This window comes from Meriones unguiculatus, chromosome 10, assembly GCF_030254825.1.
Source record: "Meriones unguiculatus strain TT.TT164.6M chromosome 10, Bangor_MerUng_6.1, whole genome shotgun sequence".
NCBI lineage: Eukaryota > Metazoa > Chordata > Mammalia > Rodentia > Muridae > Meriones > Meriones unguiculatus.
In genome coordinates this window covers 73,228,731-73,251,927 of record NC_083358.1, presented here as the reverse complement: position 1 = coordinate 73,251,927, position 23,197 = coordinate 73,228,731, and the positions used below count along the sequence as shown (strand labels likewise).

Below are 23,197 nucleotides of genomic sequence, written 5' to 3'. Positions count from 1 at the left end.
TTTTCATACTGAAGTATTTCTTGAGGAATGCCTAGATGGCTCATTTGGACAAAAGCAATTACTGTACATGCATGACAACCTGAGATGACTGAGCTCCCAGAACCCACATAAAGGTGGAAGGAGAGAACCAGTTCTACTGTGTTGTCTGCTGACTATGACAGGTGCTCTGTCCCCAAATAAAGGAAAACAAAACATATTTCTTGAGTCAACCGTATTTACTAATTTTCCCATTCATTCCAATATTTTTTGGGACAGCTTTGTATACATTCCATATGCTTTGAAACCTAACATTCACTTATGGCAAATTAGTTCTTAATAAATTTAGATTCACGAAAGTCCCCTGAGAATCTTTTGCTAGCCAGTGTACCCTCTTAGTAGCAAAATACATGCATACAATATGGGCTACAAAGCATTTATGGGAATGATGGATCCTGTATATCGATCTATGAATCCAAGTATAAGAACACTGCTTTAGAATAAGATATTCTCTTTCTTGATTAATGACTGACTTTCAATTAATTAACCATTTAACTCAAGCCCAGTAAGCTTGTTTTCTGAAAATTGCAAGAATCCTACTTTAAGGTTTAGTGGCTGATTTCCATTTAAACAACTTATGTTGTACAAAATGCTTGTGTAGTATAAAAGTATCCATAGAAGGCCTAGGGAAGAAAAACTGAGCATGGTAGCACATATTTCCATATGCTTAGTATCTGGGAGACAAGATGGAGCATTCAAGCCCTGCCTGCAATATATAGATACTTGTACTAGCTGGTTCTGTGCATCAGTTTGACACAAGCTAGAGTCATCAGAGAGGAAGAAGCCCTAGTAGCCCTAGTTGAGGAGATGGCTCCATGAGATCGAGCTGTAAGACATTTTCTCAATTAATGGTCAATGGGGGAGAGCCCAGCCTCTTCTGTGTGGTCCTAGTCCTGGGCTCTTGGTCCTGGGTTTTCTTTTTTTTTTTTAATTTTTTTATTTAACCTTATTCCTTTTGTATCCCCCCATAAGCTCCTCCCTCCTCTCCTCCCAGTCCCCCCTCCCCCCCTTTCTGCATGCATGCCTCTCCCCAAGTCCACTGATAGAGGAGGTCCTCCTCTCCTTTCTTATTTTTTTTTTTTTTTTTGTTCTTCTCAATGCAGTTTATTCAGGAACCTTGAACAATCTTCTGACCCTGGGGAAAGCCAGCCCACAGCTTAAAATAGCCTCTGGGTAGCCAACCCCAGCGTACCTCGTGGGCAATGCAGATAGGTCCACATACATGGAAGCAAGCCAGATCCTCAGCCTTAGCCAAATATGGAGTTGTTTGTGACAGAGAGCCCTCACCATCGGGAAGGTGGAAGGCAGAAACCAGCTCCATCTTTAAGGCGCGGCATTACGCAGCTCTTTACAGTTCCCCCTTTTTGTTTTAGACACATCAGGCAAGAGCAGAGGGGTTTTCTAAGAAGATAGACTGAGCAAGCCTTGAAGAGCAGGCCAGTAGCAGCACCCCTCCATGGCCTCTGCATCAGCTCCTACCTTCAGGTTCCTTCCCCATTTGAGTTCCTGTCCTGACTTCCTTCAGTGATGAACAGTAATGTGGAAGTGTAAGCCAAATAAACCCTTCTTTCCCCAACCTAGATTTTGGTCATGGTGTTTCATCACAGCAATAGAAACCTCAACTAAGACAATACGATTTCTTATTCTTTTCAAAAGGAGATACTGTGATGTTGATCAGCGGTAGAACACTTGCCTTACCATACACAAGGTCCTGTAATCAGTATCCAACGCTAAAACAAATCAAAACAGTGGTTGTACAAGATTACATTCCCGCCAGCAATGGAGTAGGGTTCCCCTTTCTCCACAACCTCTCCAGCATGTGTTGTCATTTGATCTTAGCCATTCTGATGGGTGTAAGGTGAAATCTCAGTGTCGTTTTGATTTTCATTTCCCTGAGGGCTAAGGATGGTGAGCAGTTCTTTAAGTGTTTCTCTGCCATTCGATATTCCTATACAGAAAATTCTCTGTTTAGCTCCATACCCCATTTTTTAATTGGATTGCTTGATTTGTTGCTTTTTAATTTTTTAGTTCTTTATATGTTCTGGATATCAGCCCTCTGTCAGATATAGATTGGTAAAGATCCTTTCTCAGTCTGTAGGCAGTTGTTTTGTTCTGACAACAGTGTCTTTTGCTTTACAGAAGCTTTTCAGTTTCATGAGGTGCTATTTATTGACTGTTGCTCTTAGAGCCTGTGCTGTTGGTGTTCTCTTCAGGAAGTTGTCTCCTGTGCCAATGAGTTCTAGGCTCTTCCCCACTTTTCATAACCAAACTTGGGGCAGAGTGCAGGGAATCATATAAAAGAAGGGGGAGTTCATATGACCTGGAGAGGACAGGAGCTCCACAAGGACCAAATATATCTGGGCACATGGATCTTTTCTGAGACTGTTTATTCAACCAAGGACCATGCATGGATATAACCTAGAACCCCTGCTCGGATGTAGCCCATGGCAGCTCAGTATATAAGTGTGTTCCCTAGTAAGGGGAACAGGGACTATCTCTGACATGAACTCAATGGCTGGCTCTTTGACCCTCCCCCCCCCCCCCCAGGGAGGAACAGCCTTGCTAGGCCACAGAGGAGGATATTGCTCTCAGTCCTGAAGAGACCTGATAAACTAGGGTGAGATGGAAGGGGAGGAGGACCTCCCCTATCAGTGGACTTAGAGAGGGGCAGGGGGGAGATAAGGGAGGGAATGAGGAAGGGGGCTACAGCAGGGATACAAAGGAAATAACACTGTAACTAATATAAAAAATAAAAATTTAAATAAAATGTCAAAAAAATCAAAACAGAACAAAAACATATGTAGACAGGTGAGCATGGTTATTTCCTTTTTCTTTTCTTTTTTCTTTTTGGTTGGCAGGCTGTTTCAAGACAAGGTTTCTTTGTGTAACCGCCCTAACTGTCCTGGAACTCATTCCATAGACCAGCCTGGCCTCAAACTCTCAGAGATCTGCCTGCCTCTGCCTGGGACTAAAGGTGTGTGCCACTATGCCCAGCTGTGTGGTTATTTCCTAACGAAATTTTATTACCAAAAAACTAGTATGGTGGCTAGCTTTGACCTTGGTGCTGTAATTTGGGCATCTATCATTTAATTCTTTAGACTAAAGTGGAAAACTCCTTCACTCTGGCCCAAAGGGCTCTTGTTCTTGTATGGCAGGAGGCCTGCGAGGAGGAGAAAGCCTCCATCTTTAGCATCTGAACTGACAGTGGGCAGGGCTCTGATCCATAGTTTCTGTCCCCATCTCCATTACACAAGGAATAAATGAAAAGCAGAAGCAAGCCTGAAGGTAATGTAGGAGATGTGGTTTTGGTTCAGCCAGATTCCTGATATCATCTTTTCTCATGAACTACAAAAATTTCTAAGTTTCCTCCTCCTGCCTCCAATTGCCACATTCCACAGCCTCTCAACAGCAGGGCCATGCATGCTGGGAAGCACGGCCTGAAGGGAGGGGCAGCACTGTGGTTTAGTGGCTTTTAGCAGGGCAACGATTTTGTCTGTTGTGTACACATCTCTAAACTCCTAGCACGGTGAGGTAGGGTCTGTCCATCTTAGTGTCTGCTTTACATAATGTAATGTATCCTTTGATTGTCAAGTACCCCTGGATTCTTCAGATTCCCTTACAATACTGAACCACACAAAGCAAGGAACTGGGGATCTGAAGAAGAGCAGTCCATGGTGTCTTCTTTTCCAGGCTTAAAAACAACAAGCATGTGGGGCAGGGGGCAGGTCACAGGAGTGTGGGTCAGTGATGTATCTTCCTAAAAGGAATATGGGCAAGTAAGTCAATAAAGCAAGCACATCATACAAACCATTGTAAAACAGCAGCAGTTGCTGGATCTCCTGGATGCCTGTGGGGCAGAAACCCCCTAGGATGCTCCTTCTCCTCCATCACATTGATCATAAACTTTCAATAACAACCAATCTGCTTTTGATTGTTCTATCTCATTATTAAAGAGACCCATGGGTACTTCTTATCAGTAGCACAAATTTACAGCACATTTTAAGTTAGGACAGGGAGATAAGGAAAACAGAGAAGACTGAGTATTCATTTCTGCACACCTAGATTCTCTCAAGTTTTACTTTATTGCATCATTTCTTTCTTTCTTTCTTTTTTTTTTTTTTTTTGAGAGACGGTATCACTATATAGCTCTGACTGACCTGAAACTTACAATGTAGACCAGGCTTGCCTCAAATTCACAAGAAATCCACTGGACTCTTCCTCCCAAGTGCTGAAATTAAGGGTTTGTGCCATCATGCTCAATGTATTAGTTATATGAATTACATTAGTTACATCTATTGCTATGTTAAAGCTCTATAATCAAGGCAATTTATAAGAGAAATCATCTAATCTGGCTTATGACTTCAGATGGTTAGAGTCCATGATGGCTGAGTGAAGGAACAGCTTTGGGCTCGCATCTTGAGATAGCCGTGATGCAGACAGAAAGAGGGCAACAGAGATCTTTTGAAACTTCAAAGCCTGCCACCAGTGACACATTTTCTCTACAAGGCCACACCTCCTGATCCTTTTCAAACAGTTCCACTAAACAAGGACCAAGTGTTCAAATATATGAGTCTATATATACTCTCATTCAAATCACCACACCTGATAGCGACTATATATCAGTATATTTCTAAAGTTTGTTGTTGAAAAGAACAACAATGTGTATAAAAATTCTCTACAGTAAATGTCTAAACATTCAAAAAGTCATTGAAAGAAAAAAAATTGTAAGTATGTTGCTGATGGCTGCCAGCAAAGTCTTCACAAAGAATAAATACTGTCAGTTTAACCTGATCTATTAGTATGGAAGTCCCAGGTAGACCACAAAGAGAGATCTAAATTATCTTGGCTCTAGGGCGTTTAGGTGATTCAATGTATTAGGCAATACATTTAGAAAATATGATTCAGACCGTGTAACTATTAGATGAGAACACAAATTCATAGAGGGGAAAAAATGAACAAGTTTTTTTTTTTCAAAGCCAGCCAGCTGCCCAGCTTTAAAATTTATAACTAGTCTGAAAAAAAAAATAACAACACACAAAAACAAAGGACTCAACCCAGAAAATGCCCAAGTAAAGCACAACTTTAAAAAGAGATTCAAGAAGAAATGGAAAATTCAAATATACCAGCAACTATCAAAGAAACAATACAGCTTAAGTCTAATTCCTATACTTCTGCCCTGAACATATGAGGTGGCTGCACAGGTCAGCAAATCAGGCATTAAAGACAATCACAGGCTCCAGGGATGGTTCAGAGGTTAAGAGCACTGGCTGCTCTTCCAGAAACCTTTCATTCAAATTCCCAGAACCCACGCAGCAGCTCACAACTGTATGTAACTTTCTCCTCTCTCCCTCCATTCCCTCCCTGTCCCCCAGAACCCACCCATCTCACACATACATGCTTTCTCAAAGCAACTGGCTGCTTTTAATTCAGCAACAAACATGCCTCCAATTGGTCAGTTAAGAGCCTCCAGGAAGAGTATCATTGCCACTCTCTGTATTTCACCACAACTGTCCATTGGATGTCATGGAGACCAGTCTCCAGTCTTATGGAATATTCTTATACATTTTCAGTTCCATTGCAGGTAAAAGAAATTATTGGATAACTTATTAAAGATCTAATATGAATAATAGGTTTGAGTCAAAGATACAAATTTTCACTGCAGGAAACCTGATTATGTTCAAAATTCACTGTTACTATTATATATACATATGTATATAGTCTTAGTTCTGTGTACTGTACTTAGTTCTGTATACCATATGGTACATGGTATATTTTTATCCCTAATTTGTTTTTTCTTGTATATCCAAGAAGTTCTAGTTTATTTTCCTCATTACCAAGAAAAAGGTGTTCAGAGAATAATATGTGCTGTATTCCCAAATTATATTTGTACTCTCAAATTGCAGAGTTACCCGTTACCATCAGATCACCGAGCTGATGGAGGCACATTTTCAGCACATCACAGCTCTGCATAGGCCATACCTCTCCTGAGGTGCAGGCAGATGCCAAGCCTGGTTTTCCATTGAAGAAATGGTGTGACAGATCTTCAAGCAATCTACATCCCAGGTTTTGTATTTTCTTGGTGGTAATTCAGAATCTCTCAAGTGCTGGCTGTTTATAAGCAACTAGCTTGAATCATGCTCTGTACTAGGACAGGTTCAAAATGGTGAACATCAAGCTAACATTTGTGGAGATGTTTCACTTCCGTTTAAGCTTTTTTTTTGTCTTCTTCAAATAGGAAATAAATATTTTCATAAAAATTATTGAGATGATATAACTAAGTAATTATCACTCTTCAGTCGTCTTTAGAACTGGACTAAACTGATATATTTTAAGGACATTAAACAATCCCCCAGTATAAACCGGAACATGAAATACACATGAAATAATACTCAAATATAATTTTGTGTCCCACCACAGAAGGGATTAGAATACTTTGCTTATTTCATATTTACAGTTCCTACTGTGTGCCTGCTACTCATTTAAGTACTGTAATTATAATCCTAAACCCTAGATTCTAAATGAGATAACGTAAAGCTTAAATTCTAGTAGGAGAATTATCATATACAAATACACTCATTGGTAGTCAGCCTAGTGGAATCAGTAGGCTCCAAGTTCTGGGAGAGACCTTGTCTCCAAAAATAAGGTGGATTGCAGTTGAGGAAGACACTCACCATAGACGTATGGCCTACACAAGCATGCATGTGAGTTTCACTTGATTGTGTACAAGCATACTAACATGTACATACATGTGTGTGCATGCACACAATAATGTTTCTTTTATAAATATTGGAAAGGAGATTTTAATGCTTGGCTAATACTTGCAGAGCACTGAATACTGTGACCCCGCTGCTTCCTGTGGATCTGATGTTCTCCAAAAGTCCATGTATGAAAACCTTGGTCTTGGACCAGGCATAGCATATGCCTTTAGTTTCCACACTAGAGACATAGAGGGAGGCAGAAGTCTGTGAGTTTGAGACTGGCCTGGCCTATCCAAGCAGGGCTATGTAGTGAGAACCCTGTCTCAAAGGAAACAATCCAAAAGACTCGGTCTCCATCTTGGGGGTGGGGCTGTTGGAAAGTGGTTGAAAACCTAAAGAGGTGGGGGTCAAGTAGGAAATCTTTGGGTCACTAGCAATGTGCCTTCAAAGTGGATCATAGGGCTCCTTGGTCTTTTCCTTTCATTTGTGTGCACTAGCATGAGCTCAGTAGTTTTATTCTGCCATGTGTTCTGCCAGAATATGTCACAAGTCCAAAAGAAGGGAACCAACTCAGAATGGACCACAGCCCAATACAGAATCAAATAAAACCTTTTCTCTTTAAATCAATTATGTCAGGCATTTTAAAGAGCAATGTAGTGCTGACACAATGTTTACTTCAGATTAGTGACATTTGATGTCATTCTGGGTCTTAAAAACTATAATCCCCCTGTCCAGAAAAAAAAAATGTGTGTATATTTGAAAATTTGGTATAATTTCACAAGGGCTCATATATATTTATTGCATATCTTTACATGATAATTAAATAATAAAATAATTTACTAGGTATCAAATTTAATATAAAAATTTATCTTTACAATATGTAATGTATAATTAATATATTTAAAGATCTAAAACTGCTATAATTTAGCTAGTATGAAGAGCAGAATGAAAAATTAAGAAACTTCTAAGTTTACACGTATTCTATAATGAATTTATCTCAATCAATGGAGAAAACTTTTATGATGGTATTGTGAAAAGAAACTAATAATATAAATATTAGATTTTTATCTCAAATCACCCACCGAAAGAAAAATTGTGCTGGTTCAGAGGTAGAAATGTAAACACCAATCCTATTAAACAATTAGGTGTGTGTGTGTGTGTGTGTGTGTGTGTGTACAAGAGGGTCAGGCTACACCTTGAGCTGGCAGAAGTAGGCACTGCTGTCCACGTGGTACTGGTTTTACCGGCACAGGAATGAGGAAGTCATGAAGACTTGTGCTAAGGTTCCATCAGGCTTCTGAGCCCAGGTAATGTATGGCAGGGTCAAATTCTCTCCAAGGTCTGGAGGGGACACTGCATTAGGTGAAACCTGAATTGCACTGAACACTGGATGTTGGCTGCGATAGACTCTGATGTGGAGTTATAAGTGGAAATAAGATCTTTCTTCCCCAAGTTGACATTTTATCACAGCAATAGAAACCCCCACTGAGACAGACGTTGGTCTCCTGTGAGGCACAGATCTATGGTAGTGCCTGAACTTCGCACTGGAAAACCATTGAGTGCTCAGAGAACAGGGCGTAGTTCTGCAGTAGCTTAGAACACTGAGAATTGTGTAAATGAGAGAGGCCTGGGTAGTTCCCTTCAGACAGAAGCAGTAACTCTACTGGGGGCCATTTGTGTGTTTTGTTTTATGAATCTGTTGTGTCTGGTCAGCTGAAGCATTGACTGTGATTAACAGAGACCAGAACCACTGAAATAAAACATTTGCTTTCCTGGGACAAGTAATGCTGGGTAGCTGGGGCTGATTAAATGGTGATTAAGAGACCAGCATCACTGAGATGCAATCATCTGGGAAGCGTTTTCTCGGGGTCAGCACACAGAAGCTGCGTGTCTGGAGGGGACTAAGGCTCTACGTACTGTATGTTGGCAGATGGATCTGGTAATTTGTAAGAGTTTCACAGTATTGGTTTTAAAGGCATTGGGAGGCGTCCTTGAGAAAAGTTGGGGTTTGGCATTGTAAGAGGCTATTGGTGAAGTTGCGACCCTGAGATTGAAGGGCCATGTGAAAAAGTTGAGGCTTGGCACCATCTGGCGAGGTCGGAATCCCCACAGGGAGCCCAGGAGCGGCCAGTGAGAAGTCAGCCCAGATGCAGTGGGGAGCCCAGCAGTTTTGGGAGGATAGTGTTGTGGGGCCACCACTAAGGACAATAGCAACTGTAGAGTGGAGCCGGATGGATCCTACGAGAGAAGTTCTGTGTGCTGTGGATGGCAGAGCCCGAGAAAAGGAACTAGCTGGAGCCCAGGAGATCATGAGGGGGTTCCAGGCATTAAGCACTTAACATTTTACACTGTTGAAGTCTGCCTTGGTTTATCACTCTTGGAGTAAGAAAGTATTTTACTAATTTTGATTTTGCAGGAGCCCGCAGTTGATTTTGAACTTCTGAAGGGGCTCTAGAGTTTTAGAAAGACTTGGTATTTTTAGAGATAGTGCATATTTTAGAGGCCTGAACTTTGAAAAAGACTTGGATGCTTTAAAGAGACTGATCTTTTAAAGTGTTTGAATTTTAAAGACCATGGGACATTTAAAATTACCCTCATAGATTTCATATTGCAGAGAAACCCTGCAAATATGAAGAATGTGGCAAAGCCTTTTTTATTCTTACTGGTTTCTGGATTTATTTTTAATTATGTGTATGTATGTATGTATGTATGTATGTTTGGGGGGGGGGTATGTGCACATGAATGCAGGTGCTCTGGGGCCAGAAGAAGGCACTGTATTCCCTAGAGCTGGAGTTATGGCTATTTTGAGCTGCCCAATATTGATGCTGAGATCCAAACTCAATTCCTCTGCAAGAAGCACAGCACATGTTCTTAATAAACAAGCCATTTCTCCAACCCCTTTATCACAATTTCTTTACCACAACTACTTTTTAGGAATATAGCTCTGTTTTTCTTGACCCACGAGACTAAACATTTGTTACTTCATTATTTTACAGGAGTCTTGAAAATACTTTGATTTCCTGTAGGACTGCAACTTGCTTCCCCAGATAAGATGAAGAAGCCTACTTATTACTAATTATAACTCAGCTTCTTCAAGTCAGCTTTGGGGTGAGAGCAGGTCACTTGCTGAGATTATTGACACTGCAACAATCTTCCTCATGCTTGCTTCCAGTTCCTTTTGTTTGCCCTGGATGAGAAAGAGTCTGGGCCATGTTATTTCAAAAGAGCAACCACAACAGTTCTGTTACCAACCGTAAACATAACAGGTAAATTCCATGCTGAGAACAAGTCTCTTTCCTTTGTTTTCCCCTCCATAATTATTATACAAGCTTTCAGTCTTGGAAAGGAGGTGTGCCTGCAGTCATCTGAGGACTGAAGAGACTCTTTGATAGTAAGAATTCTGCAGCAATTTCCTCAGTCCCAGAGAGTGGGAAAGACTTCCTTTAGAGCGTCAAGTGGGCTTACAGTAGTGGAAGGTTAAAAGACTACTTTGGGTAGTGAGAACAGCATTTGAACAGCTCAAGGCTAACAACATCAAACCCACAAGTAAATATAAATTTCCCTACAGGAAAAATTAGAAAATATTGCTGAGAAATTAAAGGAGACCTAAAAATATGGAAACCTTTGCAGTACATTCGTGCTTATAGATCCAATAAGATGTTCAATGTCTACAAATTGATCTCACGAGAACAGTGCTAAAGCACCAAAACACCCAACTGTTCCTTTTAGAATATTTAAAAAAGAAAGTGAGAAGCTAATTCTGAATTTTTTTTGTAGAAACATAGTAATTCTAAAACAAATGGTAAAACTCCATTTTTCAGATTTTTCTATAAAGTTTGACAATTAAGATAAACAAAATAACCAAACAGATCAGAGGATTCAAAATTAGATCCATACATCCACTGATTTTCAGCAAAGATACTATGTCAATTCAACCAAGGGTTTTCAAAGTGAGGGTGAAGGGCTGGGGTGTGGTAGAGTTGGCTGAGTGTTTGCTTAGGATGCACAAACCCTTGGGTTCCATACTCAGCTCTATCTTAACTGAATATAGCTGCACATACCTGTAGTTCCAACACTTGAGAAGTACAAATAAGAGGAGAAGCTCAAGGTCATCCACAACCACAAAGTAAATTTGAGGCCAGCCAATAGGACATGTGATTCTATTTAAAAACAACAAACGGTGTCAAAATGATATACTCTCTCACATATACCCATTTCTATACATAAATAATGATTTGATATATCACATGGAGAAGTTGGGCTGGTGCCTAACTAGAACCTTTGTGTGTACACGATATTGGAAGGCACTCTGCACACTATCATAGGAGAAAGGTAAATATCAACTTAGCTACAAATCTACAGATCTGCGGTCTACAATGGTGACCTGCCTGCAAGATATCCCAATGCAATACTGCACAAATGTTATGGGAATAACCAAGCACTCTCTGACTAGATTTGAGGCCTACTATACAAAATGGAACCCTTGCCTGACACTGCCTGGGTGGCCGAGAACCTTAGAATGGATAAGCCACAGACCTAGGGGAAAACCAAATACTATTATTTTGCTGAAGAAACACAGCAATAAAGTAACTCCTAAAGACATTGCTATACCCACAGAGCAGTGCTTTCTTTAGCCATCATCACAGAAGCTTCCTATTTCAGTTCATGGGAACTAATATGGAGACCCACAACTGGACAATGTGCAGAGAGATTCTGGAACACTTAGTGAGAAGTCATCCAACTTGTCCTCTCAGGATTCAGGAAGCCATGGGAAGAGGAGGTAGAACATTTTGAGAGCTAGAGGGGATGGTGAACTTCAACAAAACAATATCTATCTAGACCCAACAGGACTGATACACATATGCACCCAAAGAGATCATAGCAGCCTTCACAGAAACAAGCCAGAAGAAAGTGCCACAACTGGTAAGAGGGAAGTGGACACAGGCTCCTACCCTTACCCAATAAGCTATATGCAATTGATAGCCATTTGAAAGGGCAAACTTTGTTTTCTCCAGTCATGCATCACTTAAGGGCAGGCCCCATGCCCAGCAGAAGATGGCCAACACAAAACAAACTCAATAGTATTTTTGTAGACTTTTGGTTCCTGTTGCTTTGTTTGGGCATTTTTTTTGCCTTTATAATTATTTTCTTTTTAAAATTTTTATTAATTAGTTTATTTACTTTGTATCCCCCCTGTAGCTCCCTCCCTTCTCCTATCTCAATTGCACCTTCCCTCCCCCTTCTCCACCCATGCCCCTTCCCCAATCCACTGATAGGAGAGGTCCTCTTCTCCTTCCATTTGATCCTAGTCTATCAGGTCTCATTAGGAGTGACTGCATTGTCTTCCTCTGGTGAGCAGGCCTGGTAAGGCTGCTCCCCATTAGCGGGAGGTGATCAAAGAACAGGCCACTGAGGTCATGTCAGAGACAGTCCCTGTCCCACTCAGACACTGAACTGCCATGGGCTACATCCGTGCAGGGGTTCTAGGTTATCTCCATGAATGGTCCCTGGTTGGATTATCAGTCTCAGAAAAGACCCCTGTGCCCAGATATTTGGGTTCTGTTGCTCTCCTTGTAATTTCCTGTCCCCTCCAGGTCTTTCTATCTCCCCCTTCTTTTTAAGATTCCCTGTACTCTGCCCAAAGTTTGGCTATAAGTCTCAGTATCTGCTTTGATACCCTGCAGGACAGAGCCTTTCAGAGGCCCTCTGTGGTAGGCTCCTGTCCTGTTCCATTTTCTCCTTCTTCTGATGTTCATCTTCTTTGCCTTTCTGAATGGAGATTGAGCATCTTAGCCAGAGTCCTCCTTGATTAGTTTCTTTAGGTGTACAGATTTTAGTATGTTTATCCTATATTATATGTCTAATATCCACTTATGAGTGAGTATATAGCCTGTGTGTCTTTCTGCTTCTGGGATACCTCACTCAGGATGACCTGGAAAAGATCAGCCTTTATAATTTTTTGAGATAATAATTTGATTACAATTTTTCCCTTTCCTCCCTCCAAATCCTCCCATATATGTGTCTCTGCTCCCCTTCAAATTCACGCCCTTTTTTTACTAAGCGTTTTTTGTCTTCTTGGTCTTTTGCTTATATATTATAGTTTCCGATATTTTTGTTGTTTTTATTTTTTTCTGAGCGTCTTTCTTTCTTTCTTCCTTTCTTTCTCCTTCCTTCCTTCCTTCCTTCCTTCCTTCCTTCCTTCCTTCCTTCTTCCTTCCTTTCTTTCTTTCTTTTTAATTCTATTATCTTGTTTATTTGCTTGCTTCCCAGAAAGAAAAAGAAAGGGCGTGGAGTTGGGTGGATGGGGCAGGAAGGATCTGAGTCAAGTGAGGGAGCCAGGATCAGATTATACTGTATTAAGCTTTTTTCAATTAAATAAAATAGCAATAAAATTTTTATGTATCATATTGTATGCAAATTACATCTCAGATTTTAAAAGTAGAGTAAGATGTGGTTAAAAGTACCAATGTATAAAATACTTAGGCCCGGTGATTATTTATCTTAAATTATATCTTACAAAACTGTAAAGTTTCCTTTCCCATCCATTTTGTCTTACAAGTTATTCCTGTATTTTAAAACACAATGGTAGCCAAATCAAATCCTTGATCTTTTCCTTTAGATATAAAAACATGTCTAAATAAAACTTATCTAAAATAAATGATTTAAACTCTGATACTTTAGGACATGTAAGTAGTCAGCAGCAACAGACTACAGGAGAGGGTTGCCTGTGTCTGTTATTAAAAAATCTGGCTGCTGCAAAGAAAATGTAGGCAGTCAGCACTGTTCAAATGTGCTTCCAGAGTCTGCACACCTCTCATCCAAATGTATGGCTATATGTCATAGTGTCACAGAGAACTAATCTCTTTTTCAGTTTTTCTCTTGTAGATCTAAAAGATCTCCTTTGGTAGGCAGAGCAATGTACCTTATATAATTCATTATTGTATTTTCCGAAAACCTAGGCCAAGGTCTTGAAAACAATAGATCCCAGCACCTGTTCGTTACATGCTGGAGTTAAATAGTGAATATATCTATTGTCTAATTCAAATTTGTATCTAATCCCACTTTTACATTGTAGAAATTTTTATGTGAGGTGTCTGAGCCTTTACGGGACACACATTTAGAAGGAGTACAGTACATGGTATGCCAATGCAACCTCAGATTAAAAACACCAAATTGACCGTTCTAGATTAAAACAGAACAGAAAGCATAGAAAAGGTCCACTTTTAAAACTAGAAAACCACAACCACCTCTGAGTTTAGTTTTGGTCACCAAGTGTGAATGTCTAAAGATTATAAAGTGAAGGCTGTGAGGATATAGCTTCTATTGAATATCTCACTGACAGAATAGGAAAACGTGTAAGGAAATAGTTCTGCTGGTGGAAACTTGGCCAGTGAGAATGACTTTTTGGCAGATGAGGCTTGAGGGGATTCCCTTTAGGAAGCCAGTCATCCTTCTTCACACAGAGCAAGAGTGTCCTTCTTCCAAGATCTTCCTGCAGCTTTCAACAGGCTCAAGATGCTCAACATTGATTCCAGTAACACACTAACAACTCCCTGAATGCCCTCGGGCTTTTGTCATGAAGCCAATGGCAAGACATCAAGTGTAAGAGCCACATTCTACACGGGGACGCCCACAATCATGTTGTTTTTGGGAGAGCAGCTCTCTGGCTCCATAGATATCACTTGAACAGAGTAGCCTTGTTCTTCCGCTGCCGTTGCACGGTCCAAGTCCACCAGGCACATACACTGTTTTCCTGAAACAAGGGAAATGCATCTTGAGACACTTTCATAAGCAATGCAACTTTCACGCACACACAGGGATCTTCACAGGGACAATATCCATCAGTATATGGCAAAGGACATGTTTCCCTGAGTACTGTTTACTTTAAGCTTAGCTTTAGATCAGTGTGAAGGGACACTTCCCAGATTTATCTTGGCTAGGAATTTTTAGCAGGCTAACTTAAAAAATGTATTGATAAGTAGATCTCAAATTGACTGTAGATTCTACTTTATACTTTGGTCAAAAATCCATTTTAAATTCACTGGTCTACATTCCTATAAAGTCTAGTTATTAGTAATATTCTAAAAAAACGTGTCTCTGAGAAAATCTAAAGTAATATGCTGATGAAGGGGCCACCTGAAAGACATATCACATTTCTACCTGGAGTCTTACAGAACTATGAAGCAGCAAGAAATGCAAAGCATCTGAGAAAATTCTTAAGCAGGTGTTAGTTCTAGGAAGACATGTAATGCTGGGTATAATGATCCTTGTTTTCAGAGCTCACCTCTTTAAGATACCGGTTTTCTATTTCTTTGTAGTGTTTGAGACACAAAAGAGGAAACCTGACTGGCAAGCAAGCATGTTTATTGTTTGTTGTTTTTTTTTCTTGAAAGTACAAACTTAAAATTTCAAGTAGAGTAGAAAAAACTGATTTGAGACTTTGCATATAAAAGCCACTACTTGCTTTTTTATAATCTGGACTGCTCTACATTCAATATCTAAGTTTTTCCTTTTTTACCTCTCTGATACAGGATTTCTCTGTGTAGCTTTGGCTGTCCTGTAATTGCTATGTAGACCAGACACTGGCCTTGAACTCACAGCAATCCCCCTGCCTCTGCCTCCCTGAGTGCTGGAAATAAAGGTGTGTGCCATCACTCCCAGCTTTTTCCATTTTCTTTAAAGAGGTTACAGACTGCAGAATCTCACTCCTTCCATTTTTCTTTGGTAACTTATAATGCTTAAACCTGATTTTACAATACAGTAGCTTATGTGGAGTCGGCTGACATCAAAGTGAGGGCACATCACTGAAACAGAAAAACCTATGTAAAACACGGGACTCTCACAGACAAAGCAAAAACAGGAAAAGATGAAACTAGCAAGTAAGAATAAACCAGAGACTCCAATTCACAAGGCTGGTGTTACACATTTCCTTAAAAGGGCTCACTCCATGAAGATTGTCCTGTATTAGAACTGATACAAAAAGAAGCACCTAGAAAAATCAGCTCCTCACCAACAGCTAGCTCTATGGCTGGTTTCCTTCTGCCCTTAAAGTACTCTCTTCCTTTAAGACATGTGTGAATGCTTCCCCATCTACTTTTCAGTTAAAATGAAACATTCCCTGTCAGAACGGGATGCTCTGCATTCCTTCAGGTCCCACCCTGGGTTTACAAGGCAGCTCACTGACTCTTGGCTTTGATCCCAGTGCAGTTAATTTTTCCTTTTTTGTCCCGTAGAAGAATCATATTTCCCCATGTTACGTGTCAATACAACTGAAAGTCAGTTGTTGGCAACTGAGGTTGTAGGTTGGTAAATTTTTAAAAAATGTTCATCAAGCATGGAAGTGGCAAGATCTGTGACTGACTCTGGCTCTGTCTGAAACCCACCAGGTCCTTCCCTTCAGCAAGCTTGCCAGATGTGCTTCTGTTCCAACCCTAGCAATTTCCCTTCCCAGTCACTGCTTTCATGTGACACTTAAGATTCACATTGACCATGATCACATCTCTCCATGACACCAATCATGACTCTTATTGATCTCCGTGGTATGAATATGTTTCCCCAAAAGCACACGCTGGAAACAATCCTCAATGCTGAGCCACAATTAGGCTATCAACACAAGGTAGGTGTGTGCTGTTACTGTAGAAATGGGCTCCTTATTGTGAGAGTGGGTTTCTTATAATGAAGAAGTTTGGCCCCATCTCGTGAAAGCATTCCCTTCTATTGTCTGCTGGTGCCCTCTCACTCACTCTTGATCTGCCTTTCTCTTTGGCTTTTGATACCTTCTACAGTGTTATGACTTGGGAGAAGACTCCCATCAGATTTAACCCCCTGATCTCTAGAACTGTGGGCCAAATCAATTTCTGTTGACTATAAAGATAGTATCTACAGACTAAGGCATTCATCTGATGTAATTATAACAAGTGTACATTACACTGACTTAAAAAACAAAACTGAAGTCTGAAGGAAAAGAGGGAAAAAAAGGGGCTTTAGGCAAGAGGTGGCAGTTCTGGGCAGGGTGAGAATAAAAAAGGAAGTCCCCAGGTCCCAGTGCCTTTCCTAGAGTGAGCAGCTTACAATGCTAACTTTATAGCCAAAGTGGGTTATATTGAAAATTTCAAGTGTATGATAGTGTCCAATGTTGAGTTTCTAAGAAGTCATATCGGAGAAGTGAGCAAGAGCTCTGTCTGGAGCCAAATCCTCTGAGGTCATAATGTGACAGTGTGGCTCTACCCTCTGTCAGATGAAAAGTGTCAGGCAAGCTTGGTCTTACCCCTGTCATCAGTAAAACATAACTGACTATGTCTATCTCATTTACTTTCAGAGTTTAACTGTAACAGTTGCTACTGTTCTTCTAAACAAACATTACTCATCTAAAGTGAAGTCTTTGATGAATCTATTACTTGAAATGGTTCTGAGGTCCTCTAACCTGGGTAATGATCACTACTGCAAATGCTGAATATCTGGGTCAGTGATGAGTAATGTGTAGGTATACTTTTGTCTAAGAAACGATACATTGTCATTCTTTATGCATTTTTAGTGAATCAACTTTGGCATACGGAATTGACATTAACATTTTTATTATTTTCTTTGTGATGTTGGGTAGCTCCCGAAGCTCATAACAGTAAGAAAGATTTAATGTGACATGTATTCAGTGTACGACACTGAAGCGGATTTAAACACACAGATGCTAACCAAGTTGTGACAAGCTGTCACAGTTATAAAGCGCTGTTAATGTGCATTATAGTTCCCGAGAAGAACACGTTCTCTTAATGATAAATGGACCAGTGTTGTCTCCAAATAGACCCTATCCATCATTCCCAGGCATATGGGCCATTCTCTCAACAGCTGTTTGGTGAAAACACATACCTATGAGTCTTCGCTTGGGCGGAAGCTGGACAGCTGTCTGATCCGCAAATCTGCACAGAATCATGTGTTCCTAAAAGGAGCATCAACAGAATGTGGGTTTATTCTTTTTAGTGCTTCAGAGTTGTAAAACAGAGAAAACAAAACAAAAGCATAACTTTAACTATTCCAGAGTTCAGTAGTGCTTAATTTAATAAAAAAAATACTGTATAAAATCAAATCGCTGAAAAGAGTAATCCTAAGAATACTGTACTCAGTAACTTCTTCCCTTCAAGTTGACTGTTCTTCAAATACAGTTCTTGAGAACAAATGCAAAGAAAACCTCAAAGCCATTTTACTGATTTTTTTAATACTATAAACAGGACAAGGCAGTTTCATTTTGTAATTATGTTACATGAAAAGATCAATTTTTCTTAAATTTTCCTTTCTAAAGGTTATCTGGATTTCTTCTGTGGGACTTTAAGAAGACACATAGTATGGCTTCTCATATTACCCAAAGAGAAAGAAGTCAGTTGTGGTAGTTTGAATGTACTTGGCCCGATAGGCCTGTAGCAAGTGGCAGGCAGTATTAGGAGGTGAGGGCTTGTTGGAGTAGGCATGGCCTTGCTGGAGGAAGAGTGTCACTGTGGAGGCAGGCTTTGAGGTCTTACATATGCTCAAGCAACACTCAGGGAGAGTTTCCCACTCCCGTGGATCAAAATGCAGAATCATGCCGGCCTGCATGCTGCCATGCTTCCTGACATGATGACAACGGACTAAGCCTCTGAAACTGTAGGCCAGGCCCAGTTAAGTGTTGTCCTTTTTAAGAGTGACTGCTTGAATGAGGCAGTGAGGAGGGAAAGGACAGGGCTAGAAGTGAGCACTTAGGAAGCATAAAGACATGTCCAAAGACATAAAGCTGTCAAGGTGTTAGAATGAATGTTTTTTTTTTTTTTAATAATTCATATTTAGTATTTTTTTAAAAGAGACTATACTTGATTTTAGATGGAGAAAGTGAAAGTACTAAAATGTAGGGCTGGTCTATAACATGAAACTAATTTTAGCAGGTCTATGTGAAAAGTGGAATTAACTGAATTAAAATTCAAACTAATTATCAAGTTTTAACTGAATTATATTTGCATTTAGCTCAAACATTATTTCTTAGATTATATCTGTCATGTTATTGAACAGTTGTTAATGGTGAGGTTCAGAAAGATGGAAACTGCTCTGCTCAGATTAGTGACTCTAACCTATCACTACTTTTGGAAGACAGATCTCCAAGTGTTCTTTGGGTTTTTGGAAGCAGGAACTGACTGCCTTTGCTCCAGGCCAGGGACTGACAAACTTGGCGTAAACAGCCTGGGCACTACTTCTGCGTAGCTCACCATCAAATAATGCTTGTATACTTTATCAGAGGTTTATAGCCTATGAATGATAAAAACAATATAAATGACAAGGACAGTGGAGAATATGTGGGAGACTGGATGTGGCCAACAGAGCGAACAATACCTGACTTTTTATGGAAAATATTCTTCTATTCCAGATGATCTTCTCAAGTATGTCACTGGAGTGAACAACCTTGAAAACAGTTTCCTTCTACAGGAAAGATGCAATGAACAGCCCACTTCCTAGGGAGTCAGCATCAAGATGGCAGTCTGGCTACTGCTGCTCTTATAAGTAACAGCTGTCTTTGGAATCTCTTAACTCTGCTTGAATTTACCCTGCCAGCTAACTTGTTACCTTGTATGTAATAGGGGAAAAAAAATTACTCTCAGAGCCTTTCCATATCTCATTCACTATTCAAAGAATTAATCAGAATTTGAAACTTTTAAAAGGCCTTACTAGATATTTTTGAGTAATTCAATATCTCTGTAGATTTATAAGACAAAATTTGGGAAGGAAAAATATGAAGAATCAAAAGCTGTATAGGAAGGAGTCATGGCGGTTCATGTCTGTAATCCAGCACTCAGGAGATGGAGGAAAGAGAGTTACCATGCATTTGATGGCAGCTTGGGCAGATAATGAGTTCCAGGATACAGGGTGAAAGCCTGTCTCAAACAAGACAAACAAAACCCCAAATGCACAAACACAGTATATTCAGAGGACAACTAGATCTTTTTTAAAAGGTTACCTTGTATGATAAAGTTTTCTTGAATTTTTCACTAAAATAGGAAACAAAAACAATTAGTTATTACTTTAATGTAAAGAATTAAATAACCCAGATTATAAATAAAAATATTCTCTGTATCTGAAGAGTTTAAAAGGTTATTCCAAATGAGGAACTACTTAAATTTGAGGGAAATTTAAAAAGTGTTGAGGGAAAAATAAAAGCAGAACACCAGAATGTTATCAATTTAAAGAATTTACTTCACAGACTGTTGATACTGTTAAGAGAGCAGGTTTTGTTTCATTTTGTTTTCCTGTGTGGCTCTATTATGATTCAAGAGTGGCAAGGCCAAGGACCAGGAGGCAACCACCGCTGAAAAGACACTTTATTCCTCCCAGCTCCCCAGGAAGGAGTGGCATGCAGGGTGTTGTGGAGGTGCCATGTCATTCATGGAGCAGAGGGAGTACGGTGACACGGGCAAGAGCCGTTAACTCCTTTTGTGGGAAGGGACAGGCAAAGCTGGCAAACAGACACAAGACTAATTCGACTAAGGTTGATGGCTAGAGCTGTCCCCGACTGCCTGGTACTGAGCTGGAGTATCAGGGCATAGAAAAAGCTGTGGAAGCATAGGCTTGACAAAGAGGGTTGATGCAGGTAGGGCTCTCCTCTGGTTGCTCTGGATATGTAAGTTGTAGACAAGTTGTTTATTTGGATGTCAAACATCAGAAAAAATTAACCAGAAACCAAAGCTGTAATAATTGTTAAAGGTAGCATGAATTTCAGAGTCCATTAGAGTGCTGTAGCTCTCACTCTATTAGCTCATTATATACAGGCCTATATATGATGATAATAACTTCATTAATTTCAATTAAAATAATTTATGTTTTTACATATTTTAGAAACAACAGACTATAATTTACACCTCTACCTTTGGTAGTTTTCATACCCAAAAAAATAAATGTTCTGAATAGTCAGTTCCAAGGACACGGAAAAAAAGATAATAAATCTACAAGGCTATAAAAAAAAAAGGTGACATGAAATTGAGGTTTTTAAATCAGTAAAACTAGGATATAAATCTGAATAGGTCAAATTAACATTCTTATGCGTGTGCTAGACTTACATATTTCATAATGCATTATAGTAAAATCACATATTTTATCAGATCTTAATTGTTCAAGAGGCCTCAATATATATACATTAGTAAATTATATTTATAAGCACCCTATCTATCTCTCTATCCTATTTCTCATCTTTCAATGCTTTCTTTGGTTTTCTGTCACTTGTGAATTGTGGCAAGAACAAAATAATGAAATAAGGAAAGCTTTGTTTCATAGTTATTTATATTAGAGATTTTAAGTAAATTCTAATGAAAATTTCTGTGGTTTCTAACAATAATTATGCGGTTGATATTGTGTACTATGACGCTGTTTTGACACAGGTCAGAAGTTTCAAGACTGATGTATTAAGCTTCCAATTCTCAAAAACTATGAACCATGAGAGTAAAATGTCACAGAGGGATGTCCTTTAAAAGTATGAGAATTAAAATTTCTCTTCTATGTGAGATCAGGAGGATCATAAAAATGGCTATCAAATCTAATCAACATCTGTGAATACTATTTTTAAATAAAAAAACCTTTTTATTTGCTTGCTGATTGTGCATGTGTGTGATGAGGGTGGGTGTGAATGCCATGACACATGCGTGGATGTCAGAGGTCCTAGGAATCAAGCTCAGGTTGTTTGATTTGATGGCTGAGCCATCCTGGAGGCCCTATGGAAGCTATGGAACTACTTGCAACAACTCACAGTTATGGAGGATTTACTCCATGCCCTCATCTTTCTGTCATTTCTTTATAGATACAGTCTTATTCTGCGCTAGGCTGGCAAAGTATAAGGATTACAGGCATGCGCTGGACCTCTTTGCCACTTCTAAGTAATATACATATCATCATTAAATGCTCACAAAAGCCCCTGTAATATTTCCTATCATAATATCATTTCCTACATGAGAGAAAACAGGAACACAGTATGGTGACTTGTCTGAAACAATTTATAGAGCAATGAGCAGCCAGCCACCTGGTTCTAGAGTCTAAGCACTTAGCTACTGCACTCCACTGTCTCTTACAAAGGGTGGCTCTGCTCTCACTTACAACACAGAGGTGTGGAAGCCAACAGACTTCTACTGTTCTGGCTAGTAGACAGACTTGCTCTAATTTGATCTAGAAAAATAAAAATAAAAAAAAGGCAGGGGTGGACAAAGGAGAGCCACTGCTTTTACTTCTGTCTATGAGCAATAGCTAACACACTGTGCAGAAGGCAAACAACCTCAGATTCAAATCTCCCTGCAATGTTATTTTTTTCATTTTTTGGTTTTTCAAGACAGGGTTTTCCTGTGTAGCTTTGGGTGTCCTGGAACTTGATTTGTAGCCCAGGCTGACCTTGAACTCCTAGATTCCTGCCTCTGTCTTCTGAGTTGCTAGGACTAAACTCGTGCACCACCATCACCTGGCTTTCACTGCAACTTTATTTGAACAAGTCTTGTGTACCAACTCACCCCCGTATTGGTGTCTTAGGTAAAACACTACACTTCACCTTTTTGGGAAATTAAACTTTGACGTGTTCTGAATGAACCCGTAACAGCATGGACATGTGATGAATGCGGCACGTGTCTGGATGCAGTGCTCAATCACCATGTCTGTTGCCACTCCACAAGCATGCAATGCTACCTGAAAAACAAAGCCAGACCTCAGCATTAGGATTATTCTTAACTAAATTCGGAAGACCTAAAAGGAATCTGAGTTCAACTCAGGAGAGCTAGCTGACACAAGAAGCAAGAAATGAGTAAAATGAGCCATAGCATCTTACAGCAGAAAGCAGCATGCACCTAAGGATCCAAAGAAGATATCATTGAGCAAAAATGAGGATATTTGAGCACTCAAATTAAAAACAAACCAGGAAGGATCAAGTATTCAAATATTAAATTTATGAGCCAATAATGATACTTAAAAATCTGAAATGAAAAAAAAAACCTAATTGGTTATTTGTGGTAGATAGCCAACTAATTTTGATAAATGGAAAATACTGGGAAGGAACTAATTGTCTTAGTATGTATGCCATATCACTGGGTCACCATTTGTTGATAATGAAATGTAACAAGGACAGAGTGATAAAGTAGACTAATGCCATTCTGTAGTTTTGAATTTATGTAAGGAAGAGAGGGTCAGTGATTACATATGCTGCTAATGTAGAGATACCCATAACACAGCCTAACCACAAACTGAGGCAGACTCTAGTTATGCTTCTGCAGTTTAGATCTTATTTGTTAAAATTTAGACAACACAGGGGACAGGGTACTAAGTGAAACAGAGGAATGTGATGAGTAAAATTCACATGTAGAAAACTATAAAGGACAATTAACAAGGCTTTGCAAATGCACTGCAGGAGAAAACAAACGAGCCAGAGACTGTCCCCTAAAGACACTACATCTAATTCCTAGAACTTACATCTAGGGCAGAAGAGA

General features: G+C 39.7%; 1 protein-coding gene and 1 long non-coding RNA gene across 4 annotated transcripts in view; one reads left to right on the top strand and one right to left on the bottom strand.

The window, feature by feature from the left end:
• Positions 1-20,894, top strand: part of LOC132656894 (uncharacterized) — a 41,942-nt gene extending 21,048 nt beyond the window's left edge. For 2 of the 3 annotated variants that reach the window (XR_009594683.1, XR_009594682.1), the window contains exon 3: positions 1,410-1,606. This is a non-coding gene — a long non-coding RNA (uncharacterized LOC132656894). Of the gene's footprint in view, positions 1-1,409; positions 1,607-19,116 lie in introns of those variants that run through there. The other variant, XR_009594684.1, reaches the window with a different exon arrangement.
• The window catches only part of Gstcd (glutathione S-transferase C-terminal domain containing), a 99,796-nt gene continuing 87,464 nt past the window's right edge, over positions 10,866-23,197 (bottom strand). The window contains exons 9-12 of the mRNA XM_021650045.2: positions 22,270-22,403; positions 19,705-19,735; positions 17,598-17,667; positions 10,866-14,487 (exon numbers count right to left, since the gene is read on the bottom strand). Coding sequence (XP_021505720.1) covers positions 14,351-14,487; positions 17,598-17,667; positions 19,705-19,735; positions 22,270-22,403 — 372 coding nt within the window. The 3' untranslated portion in view covers positions 10,866-14,350. The remainder of the gene's footprint in view (positions 14,488-17,597; positions 17,668-19,704; positions 19,736-22,269; positions 22,404-23,197) is intronic.